Raw genomic sequence first — 12235 nt, 5'->3', positions numbered from 1 at the left:
AAAAATACTCAAATTTAAAAAAGCTAACACATAATATATTACTATAAGTAAAAGTGGGACTCATAACTATGGATCCTAAGGCATATACCTTAATGGCCTTATGGTAGAGACGTCCTGTCCGCGCATTATGCGGATACTTATAGTTAGTATATATAAAAGCAAGAACTTTAGCTTTGTTGTTGCGCCAAGTATCTCTATAAAAAATATGTCATTTGTAAATTTATGGAAATTTCTAGACAGTTCGGTTAATGAAAGACTCCTATTTTTTCTCAATATCAATTTGACTCGCAAAAACTCTTGCAAAGAATGTAATATTTACATTTAGCTTAAAATAAGATAATAATTTTTTATATTTTTTTCTGTAACACCTTCCGCGCATCGCGCAGGTACTATATTAATATACCTTAGAGGCTATAAAAGTCAGTCAAGTAAGGAAAGGACTTATATAAAGTAAAATTTTGAATTGAAGTCCTAAATATTAGGAGTTTTTACATAGTTCAAATAAGAAAAGTACATATTTCAAATAAGAAAAGATTTAATAAGCAAAGTTTTAGTTGATTTTGAAGATCTGAATATTACGCATAGGCAAATAATCAAATGATTATTTTGTCTAGTGTGAGATCTATTTTCAAAGGGCAAAAATGGTGAATGACATTTTATTAAGGGCTTTCCTGCTTTTAATATAGTATATATTACCTTGTAAAACGATAGGGACTATATTGGCCCTGTACGACAGCACGGGCTTCACCTTACCCAGTCCATAAATATGCAGCCAAAATTGTGGGATTACCAAATCTTTCAGAGAAAATATATTGAAATATCGATTATCTTAACTCTAAAATAGTGATATTAATATGGGACATGTCACCTATTTAAATAAGACATAAGAAATGGAGACAAGGGGAGACAAAAAAGAGCCAAATCCGTCTCCGAGTGAAAGATATCTTACTCGATATATATTACTGGTTAGACCAGAGATACTTGTGTTTGCGGTTAGGAGTCAACAAGACCTCAATCTCAAGTCCGATCCTAGGCGGAATTGCACTCTGACGTTTGGGGCGACAGGGATCGTCAGGCATGATGTGATCCGGAAGTTCATTGAGATTCATGCTAATGCATGAAAGAAAATCATCTCAATTGTAACATGATTCAAATTCGCTTGTTGTGAAGAAGGAAAACTAATTTGGACACTGAAATGTGGATTCATTCTTGAGCAACTGAGAACATGGTGCAGGGAAAACACTGCAGCTAGAACCAGAGATAAATTCACAGTTCCACCTCATAGATGGGGCTAGCCCAAATAAACTGATGTTTTTCATGTGTATGTCCTCAAATGGTGCTTTCTCTATGCCCTCTAGCAAGGGAGGTCTCTTCGATTCTAGACTGACCACATTAGTGATAAGAATACCTCTTACTTTAGGAAGTGCTTTCGGATCCCATCTTTCATCAGGGTGATCATTTGCTCCACTGCTAAACCTAATGGGCACCTTCACTCTTTCCATTCTCATGTTATTTATCGTAATATTGGCGATGTATCCACCTCTTCCAATATCAGTTTTAATCCGCAGACCAGCTGCCGAATCTCTAACATATAAGTCCTCTATGATGACATTAGAAACACCTCCAGACATCTCACTGCCGATACCAACCCCAGAGCATGTTGGAGTTGTGCCTTTCACTCTCCTTACAATGATATTTGAGCTTGGACGAGCCATTTTCATACCATACTGATCCCAACCACTTTTCACTGCTATAAGGTCATCACCACTCTCGATGTAGCAATCTTCAATGCAAACATTCAAGCTGGAGTCTGCAAACAAAACAATTACGCATATAAAATATATATTTTTTATACTGTTAATCTTACAATCTAGTTTGACATAAGTAATAGAATAGAGCGGACAACTCTGTATACCTGAGATAGATGATAAGAGATGGAAGAAAAGAGAAGTTTCTCTGGTTCAAATTGAGGGCGTGTTCGGTATCTAATTTACCCATGTTTGTTCGGTTAAAAATTTTGGAAACATTTTTTCTAGGAAAAACAAGTCCTTTAAGTGACATTCCACATTGGTTGGCTCCTCCCCACCCTCCAACGCGCCCCACCACCTATAGCCCACATCCCCACTACACACACACCCTATGCCTCATAATGTTTTCTACTTACTTACCGAACACAAGAAAATAATTAAGAAAACCACTTATTTTCCACTGTAACATTTTTCAAGAAAATATTTTTGTTCGTACAAACACACTCTGGAAGTGGAAATGAAAGAGATGTGATTATTTTACCCTCCGTTTTAGATTTTTTTGGAATATCGGGAGATAAACTACATAATAGAATTTCAAAATCATTCATCTTCCTCGTGATGGAAGATTTCAAGTATTATATCAGAGCTTAATAGTGTTGTGATATACCTGGGTCAATGCCATCTGTGTTGGGGGCATCCAAAGGAGCCAAAATAGTCATGTTTCTGATTACAATATTCCTGAAGCAAATGCAATATCAAGTGTTACTCTACCAGCTAACATGGATAATTTGGCTAATAAAAATAGTTACCGTGAAGGAAAACTAATGAAAGGAGGAATTAGCGTGTTTATTAACAAAATTTGCTGATTGAACACTGCATGTTAAGACTCGGTGTTGCCCTCACCTCAACATTTAAGACAAGCAGGAAAAGACTACTTCGGCAACATTGAATCCTTTCAATATATCGGTTGGTTCTTGTGAAAAGCAATGAGGATTGGTTTCCAACGAATTTAAAAGTTGTAACCAATATCACCAACTCAGTTGTTCTTTGAGCAAGGTTTCTGCTGGTATAACATTAGACCTATAGTTATTGGATTTTGATTAATTGAATCTGAATATCAACTTTTCATAAAAATACTATGCAGCAATGAAGAGTGTTTCCATGAGCCAAAGTAATTAGTACCTTTCATTCATTAGTACCATGCAAAATTGACAGAGAAGTTATCGAGAGAACATTTACCTGCAATAGACGGGATGAATTGTCCAAAACGGGGAGTTGAGGAATGTAAGATCTTGGATCAGGATGTTCTGAGAGTTAATCAGTTCAACCAGGTGGCCTCGGGTGTATACAAGAGTTCTATTCCACCAAAGCTCCCACCACATCTTTCCCTGACCATCTACGGTCCCATTTTCCCCTGAAATTAAGCTGGAAATATTGATCAGATGCACATGCACAGGAAAAGTCACAGCAAAATTCCATTCTCATTTGAAAGGATATAGGGGAATAGTGGGAAAGAGCTAAAGAGACTGATTTATGAAAAAAGAGAAGAAAAGAATGACCACTAAGATAAAAACTAACTCCAAAAGCATATAATATTGCACTTCCATCAGAGTCCATATTGTAAAGTTTATAGGCTATTAGACTCTTACTCTAATATACTTTGAGCATGCACACGGATTATGATAAAGGGGTAGTGGTCACAAAGCATAGCTACCATCTATGTTGTTCGGATTCTTCTAAATACCCGCCGCACTCGTGTGGACTTGACACTGGTATGGGTGTGGAATCAACCCAAGATAAGTTCTGACGGTCATAAATATATATAAAGTATGAGAATGTCTTTCTATTACACGAGATATCTTATGAATAAAACATTAGGTGTTATAAATCAAATTTATTAGTTTTAGTTCAGTAGCTTTAATTAATAAACATACATACTTTCTATATCGTAATTATATACATTTATTGGCTGTATCTCAGCACCCGTATCTGCACTCAGATCTATACTACCGAATCCTAAAATTCATGTGACAAAGAATCCAACCTCTAGATCCGCAACTGTATTGGATAGCCACACCCGAGTCCGAGCAACATAGGCTACCGTTATTTATGAGGCAATAGTACTTAAAATTCAATTTATATTCGTATTAGTATAAAGGTGAAGCACACTTTACTTGAGTCAAGGATCTATCGGAGACAACCTCTCTATCCCGCAAAAGGTAGGGGTAAGGTCTGCTACACCCTACCCTCCCCAGACCCCAATTGTGGGATCACGCTGGGTATGTGGTTGTTGTACTAGTATAAAGGTCATTGTTCCCAAGCATGTATACAAAACCCTCATGCAAGAAATAACTAAAAGATGGAAACTACTCTTGTAACTTTTGTGTTGAGATGTTTAATCTATGCACCATATACCAAATTGTGTTGCTCTATCAAAGTTATCCGACAACGGGACCTTCATATGACACACTGCCTATCTGCAAATCTGAGTATGTATTCTTCATATTACTACTCAATCTTTAGAACTGTGGTCAAAGTAATTCCCAAGTTTTGAAGTCGCATGTCAGCAGTTCTAATTTCTAACAATGAAGGAGGAGAGGAAAGACGAGTGGGAGACTGTTTCTCTGTGTATGTGATGTGATTTTTTGAGTTGATAGAGAACCAATCGACCAGCATCTTGATCTTGAAGCGATTTGATGAGCAGATCTCAAGAAACATACGTATCTCAAGCTATAGGTCTCGGAATTAGGTGATCCCAAGACGAGATGAAAGATGATAACTTGAACTATGAAAATAACTATTTACTCGTTTAAAACAAGTAAATATTAAGGGTGAAACAATGGAAAGAAAGTTAAGATTTTGGGTACTAAATAGAACGAATTTTTATCAAGAAACGCGTTCTTGAATTGTCAATAAGTTCTTCAGTCACCACTTGAAATCAATTAATGTGATAAAAAACACCACACGCTATTGAAAACAATATAAAGACTATCACCACCTTGCTTGGAACCAAAAACTAGGGTTAAAAGCATGAGACCCTTTTATATAGGCCTAGGGTCTCTTTTTTTATGACTACAAAACTCTATTCTACTCTAGAAAGGAAATAGCTAAAAACAAGAATAGTAAAATATCTATTCTATAGGCAAAAGAAGAAAGTAAAACTTACCAAGAAAAGGAAAACAACTAATTCTTGCCTTCTTGGGCTTGAAATCAACCTTGGGCTTCTTGAATTTGAAGACAAGTCCACACACCAATTCTTGGGTTCACAAGAGCTTGTTCTGGGCAGCCTATACAACAAAAGCCCAATAGCTTCTTGATTTTCATCATTACCCGCTGGTTGAAAAAGTACTCGTCCTCGAGTCTAAAGGCCCCATAGCTAGCGCAAGATCAGCTACATTAAATATTGGGGATACCCCATACTCCCCTGGTAGCTCCAATCTATAAGCATTGTTACCCAACTTTTGAACATCACAAAAGGGACCATCAGCTCTTGCTTGCAACCTTGAATACTTTTGGTTAGGAAACTTTCCTTCTCCTCAAGTATACCCAAACTAAGTCTCCCACTTCAACGAGTTGTTTTTTTCTCTTCTTATCTGCTTGTTTTTTATATTCTTTTGTTTGCCTCTCAATCTCTTGTAAAACCTTCTCCTTAATCTTCTTCAACTCTTTAACTCTATCATCAGCATCTTCGCTAAAAGAATAGTTTTGAACAAGAGGAGATAATTCTAAAGGACCAAGATGATTCTTGCCATATACCACTTCAAAAGGACTTTTCCTGATTGTTCGATCACGGACTTGCTAAAAGCAAATTCAGCCTGTGGTAGGCAAAGATTCCCACTCTTTTATGTTCTTCTTAATCAAACTTCTTAACAAGGAACCCAAACTCCGATTGACTACCTCTGTTTGTCCATCCGTTTGAGGGTGATAAGACGAACTATACTTCTACTCTGTACCAAGCTTAGCCCGTAAGTACTCCAAAAGTGAGAAACTTAGTGTGACGATATGAAACAACGCTTCTAGGAATCATAGAGAGAGAAAGATTCTAGAGAGAAGGGAGAGGATTTTTATTTTTTAATTCTCTAATAATTTCAACAATCGGAAGTATCTAATAAGAACACGTTATCATATGTTACAGGTGCTAAAATGGAGCAAGTCGTAGCTCGAATGTCTAAATAAAATTTACTGATAAGTCTAAGGGGTTGCTGATGTATTCAGCCTTGAATTAATATTGATTTTAGTAGTTTTGTGGCTTGTGGAGACCTTTGAGGTTCTCTTTAGGGTTTTACCCTTTTTGTTCTACCTTGAACCATAACTTGAATTATTTTTTTTTTTCCTACCCTCCTATTATTCTTCTTCTTAACTGATTCATTGTTTCTTTTAGTATTAAACAAGGTTTCAAGTATCAAATACTTGAGCTTGTGTTCTTTCTCTTTCAAGAATTAATCCTTCCCGTTTCTTAACTTTTTTTTTTTTTTTTTTTTTTTATGACAAGGAAACCGGTCCGCCACAGGCTAAACCCCACTCCTGTGCAATAACCCGCAAAAAACACAAGAGATAAGCCGCATTTCTAACTTCTAATTTAAAGTCTTTCGTATCCCTTCCTAACATGTATAGTTTAGCACACCATAGTCTACAAACACCCTCTTGTAGATGTATACATAGTTTATAGTGTCATCCGAAAGAAAATTATGCATAGCAATTCCAGCTGCCAAAATGAATACTGTAAATCTAGTACCTAGTAGAAATTGTCAACTAAAGGACATCAGAAAAGTAAGCAAGAACCAGAGAACTTTTTTATATATAAAGACGACCTCTACAATATTTCTTAAAGCAAACTTATGATTTCTCTCTCTCAAACATAGAAATCAAAAAGTATCTTTTTTTTATCCGCTCAAGTTAGGATAAGTAAGGTGACTGCTTTCTAGTTGCACAAGATGTAATATCTGTCAAATAAGCTAACTTTTTTCCATAAAAAAACTTGTTTAAGAGTTTCACAACTGTCACACCTAAAAGAGAGAACATCAATAATATCATAACCAAAATACTTTGAAGAAGTATGAGTTTTTTACTTGCTTTTATATGTCCACTTTCCAATACAATTAATTTACTGTTGTAAGTCCTCATAATGCCATGTTTCTGGTGGGGGACAACTACCACGATGGCTCCAATATTAAACAAATCGGTAGCATCTTAATGCTGAATATCTAGGTGCTTTTAATTAATACCCATCCGCATCCGTTTTAATTTGTTTGTCTTCGTTTGACTCGACATGAAATTTAAGAAAATAAAGAACACACTTGAATTTTGTAGTCTTAAATTATAAATGTGTAATGTACCAAAATGTCTTTTAATATTAGCTATAAAGAGCTAGTAAATATAAAAAAAAAAAAAAAAAATTTAATAACCTAAAAATAAAATAAGACAAAAAATTAAAATAGAGGGATTACATATTATCATTACGGTATTAGCCATCTTTTATAAACTAAAAGTGCAACTACCCAGTTGTCACTTACTTGGCAAGAACAATAATGACTTGTTAATTAACATATGGGGGCAGAAATTACCTGTAATTACAACATTGGCGAGACCATTTCCATGAATGAGGCTAATATGTCTCGCTCCCAGTCTCTCTCTCCCTCTTCCATATGAAGGCAGAGCCTCAATTATTGGCCATTCCTTTGGATCCTTTGAACGAACAAAAAAGAAATTCACATTTTTGTGAAATAAGAAAATTTACAAGATAATCTCATTAACTTTCACCTACCTAAAGAAAGAACAAATTACTAGTAAATATAAACACTTTTGTGGACTGGAATGCTATGTGAGACAAATTAATACTACCCAAAATAAACAAAGAAGGAGCTGCCCTTAGTCATCTAGGGATAAAATAAGAGGAGTCCTTGGTCTAACAACTGGATCTAGGCCAGAACTTGGAATCAGATCCATTGGAGGGAAATTGTAAAATTACTAGCTTTATCGAAACTACCAAATAGACATTGACAAACATCTATTTAACTCATATGTGGCCACATAATTTCTTTGATAATCCCAATACAATTTGCTCTATAAAGAATCCGATCCCTTCTTTTGTAGTCTGAAGGTAGCAGTTAGGCGAACTCTCCTACACTACCAAAATTTAAGCTTTGAGAACAGTGGGATGCTAACCATCCTTGCATCTTTATGCAGGAAACTAATTCTCTTCCGTATAATTAAGGGTTTGGTCCACTTTTCTCACCCATTATAGTACTGAAATTCACCATCTTTTACCCCAATTAGAATAAAGTAGGGGTACCAATATTCCTCTTTCCCACCCCCAAATGATAGTTTAAAGGCACACCATCAACTAGTACTCACTCCATCTCCATATCACATAAGTTGGGACGAAGGGACAACTATTAGTTGACTAATTTGGGCTTTTAAATTCACATCTTTATTTAATTAATGTTATAAACATTTTTTTAAAGAACCGATTTCCAACCTTCATTTCTATTACTTCGAAAAATTGAAAGTGCTATCCCGAAATTGCTAAATCCAACTTCTATCCACCTGGCTACTATATATTACAATCCCTTATTTGTTATGTTTGTATATGGTAAAATTCAAGGTGCTTGCAAATTGCCAACATAAACTCTATCAAAACTCAAAAGAACATCAATGGGAGCAAATTAGGCCATGAGATTGAAACTAAATCCCAAGGTAAAATGTCAGACGTGGTTGATTTACTAATACTCCCACTGTCCCAATTTAAGTATCTTAGTTTGGCTAGGCACGGAGTTAAACAAATAAAGAGAGACTTTTGAATCTTGTAGTCTTAAATTAAAGACGTGTATAATGTACTAAAGTATTCTTTCAATCTTGTGGTTATAAACAGTTTGTCATGTAGGATGTTTGAATTGTCAATTTACTAAATATAGAAAGAGACACTTTTTTTGAAATAGACCAAAAAGGAAAGTAAGAGATAAATTGGGAGGAGGGAGTATCAAATATAGAGGGAATTCGCAACAATTTCTTTATCTGCCCTAATCTCCCTAAGAGAAATGAGCAACCATTTCATATAGTATCTTTTTGCGTTGCATTTAGCTAAGCCAAAAGTGTCATCAATGGCAATGCCCCTTGCCGCACATAATCTGCACTAATCTTCCTTCTCCACTCTTTACAAATCATCTCACTGTGAATAGTATAATCCTCTGTAATAATCATCGATTTCCATTGTGAGGGAGCATTGTATACTCATATGACTTAAAATCCTTGTCCGGTTGCTGTTCCCTTAATACTACACCAAAAATTGGGTCTGTACGCAGAGGCGTATGTAGCCTATAAGGTTGGGGTTCAACTGAACCCCAAACTTTGGACGCGGAGCCTAAATTTATGTGTAAAAAATTATTAAAATTGCAATAAATAGTAAATATGAACTCCTAACTTTAAAACTATAATGGGTTCAATGCTAAAAATCTATAGATTGAATCCATAAAATTTAAATCCTGAATCCGCCTCTTGTACGTACATGGGAAAATAAAGAGAATAGTAAAGGTTAAATGACATTTACCTGAGAACCGAGGATAACAGCGCCGTGTTGGAGGAAGAGGGTGAAATTGCTAGTAAGATTGAAACTACCGGTAAGCCATCGACCTTTGGGAACAACAAGTTGGGAGCCACCAGTGGCCTTGAAACGCTCCATAAACTGGATTGCCCGTTTAAAGGCCTGGGTGTTTGAGGTTTTGCCATCGCCAACCCCACCAAAATCCCTGATCGACTTCACCATCTTCCTCCCTGCAGGCATCGCCCTGAAGAAGTCAGAGCAGCTGCCCCGAGTAGGAGGAGGAGGAGGAGATGAAATCCTACCCGACATTAATCCTACCCGCCCTGAGATGAAATCCAACGGGATCGAGAAGATTGAATAATAGTCCCTCTTGATCTCTAGGCTTTTAAACAGAGCCATCATTGTCAACACAAGCACCACAGATACCCATACAGGTCTACTTAATCCTCCTTTGATTCTATTCAATACTTCCATTATTTCTCTGCATCTAGACATGTCTACATGCAGAGATGAACAACAAAGTTTCTCTTATCACAAATTCTTTTCAATTTCTGCTTCGTCTCTTTTCTTTTTCGTCTGGGCTATTCATTTCATGCGTCAAAACTTGTAGAATAAGGATTTCAGGGTGATTGGGTTTTGGTTTTATCTTGTTATTGATGATAAAAAAAAAAAATGATGAATAGTAATGGAGTAGAGGCCCAAGGAAGATGACTTTCGATCGCACAAAATGGGTAATATCAAGTGTTTTATGTGAAAGGCCAGAAGTTGAAGAATATGCCCGATCTAACACCTTAATCTATTAGTATAAAAAATAAAAAATAAATTGTTTTATTTTTCTATTATTGATCGTCCACATCATTCCAAGGGTAATTTCGGAATTGTATGATTTTCGTGCCTTCAGAATACTGTATTTGGCTGCTTTATTACGTGTACTTTTATCATTGTTGGATATAAAAACCGCCCATATTTTGTTTTCAACCTTTTTGTCCGATGAAAAAGCTGCACCTCCTGCAACTTCCTATGCTACGGGGCCCATCTGCTTTTCCTATTTTCACGGCTCTTTGGTTCCATACATTTTCTTTAGCAAAATTTACACTTCAGAAGTACCTCTAAGACTTATTTATTAGTAACAATTATTTTTTTAATTATTTTTAGTAATTTAATTATTTATCAAATTATCATTTATAACTTATTTTTATAATTGCAGTGTATTTTATTAAAAATGAAATACCTCTCTCCCACTTACTCATAATCTCTTTTTTTTTCAAATATTTTTCTCTCACATCTTCAATTCACAACCGTATTTTACTCCTATTATTCTTCACCATAATTAGCATGATTTCTTTTTCTTCCTTATCAGTTACCCAATCTCTACAGGTAACTAATTTTCGTTATGTTATTTGTTGTATTTCTCTTCAATTATTCATAAATTCCATCGTCTTTACCTTCATTTTTTATTCAATTTTTAAAAAAAAATATTTTCTGTCAAGTCTTTAACAAGCTCTAACTCTCCGTTTAATGGCATATTGATACTCCAAGCAAAAAAAATACACCAAGGACAACAAGAAAAGCGTGAAGGATCTCCATAATTCAACCATAACAATTCATTTTCTAAATCTCCATGGATAGGCCGAAATAAGAGGAAAATCCTTCTCATGGTTGCTAATCATGTGGTATTGTTTATCTTTATGAGTGATGAAGAATAGTATTCATTATAGCAATATGATATTGTAGAAAGATCATAGAGCAAAGAAAGATTGTTGTTGTAGACACCATTGATGAGAGTTGTAGAAACTTCATGTCCAACAAGTGTTTGATAAAATGTTTCAAGATATTTCAACAGTATTTACGTGTATCAACAAATAGTATGTCTAATTTTTCAGTTTATTTCAGTGTATTATTTCGCTATAATTAAATATATTTATCTTTTTTTTTTTTTTTGTGTAGAGCCTATTTTTACTCCACTTTATTTTCACGATTTTTGTATTTCGCTGTATTTTAATGTATTTCTGCATTTGGTATTTCTAATTTATGAAATAGTTTCTGATATATTTCATTGTATTCCATTGTATATACGCATGCTACAACTTTATATTTCTTAAACAATCAACCATATTTCATTGTATTCCAATATATTTTTTTCTATATTTGAAAGTTGTCAGATCTTTAGTGGTTTTTGAATTCAAAAAATTTTGATTGTGATAAAAGTTGAGAGAGATTCGTGAGCTGTTATGGAATACGTGAAATATGGTTGATTTAATTTAACTTACCATTTAAAAAGAAAAAGAAAAATATGTTCAAAAAATATAGCCTATTTTTACTCAATCTTTGTATTTCTGTATATTTTACTGTATTTCAAAAAACTATCTTCCATAAATAGCTTCTGATTTCACTGAAGCGTGTTTACTGTTAACTGTATTTTTCTATATTTCAAAAAAACATAAATATACGCGTTTTTAAAGAAAAGTAGCTACGCTTGATAATTTTGCATTTTATAGTTATATTTAGTTAGAAGCCAATATAAGATAGTAATTATTTATGTAAGTTTCACTTTTCTTTAACACCAGTGGACCCATCTCTTTATTTTGGATAGACAAAGTCCATTTCTCTTTACTGTGTATTACTACTATTAATATGCTTATTAATTACTCTGTTAATATATATTACTTCTATTAACTTGTTCATTTCAGTGGCAAATCAATTTTTTGTTTATTTAAGTCATTCAATTTTTCATCTGAATTAATTACGTACTCCATTAATACTCATGTTTTATTTAAAAAAAACATTTTATTGATGAAATAAGGAACTCAAAGTCTATGTGAGTTCTTATACTAATGTTAATAATATTTATCCACTATTAATTTTACGTTTAATGAAATGATTTATTACCATACAAAAATATAATTTTTCAAAGCGTTTCAAATACTCTGAAACAAAAAAAATATAT

General features: G+C 34.4%; 1 protein-coding gene across 1 annotated transcript; it reads right to left on the bottom strand.

Moving 5' to 3' along the window:
• Window positions 1–796: 796 nt before the first annotated feature.
• Window positions 797–10092, bottom strand: LOC132030480 (probable polygalacturonase). The gene is made up of 5 exons (XM_059420131.1): window positions 9295–10092; window positions 7313–7433; window positions 2988–3162; window positions 2416–2486; window positions 797–1810 (listed from the first exon to the last, which is right to left on the bottom strand). Exons 1-5 carry the CDS (start codon window positions 9781–9783, stop codon window positions 1179–1181), a joined length of 1488 nt encoding a protein of 495 aa, XP_059276114.1. The 5' UTR covers window positions 9784–10092; the 3' UTR covers window positions 797–1178.
• Window positions 10093–12235: the final 2143 nt, after the last annotated feature.

The sequence above is a fragment of the Lycium ferocissimum genome, chromosome 9, assembly GCF_029784015.1.
Source record: "Lycium ferocissimum isolate CSIRO_LF1 chromosome 9, AGI_CSIRO_Lferr_CH_V1, whole genome shotgun sequence".
NCBI classification, from domain to species: domain Eukaryota; kingdom Viridiplantae; phylum Streptophyta; class Magnoliopsida; order Solanales; family Solanaceae; genus Lycium; species Lycium ferocissimum.
This window is presented reverse-complemented; position numbering and strand designations above follow the sequence as displayed.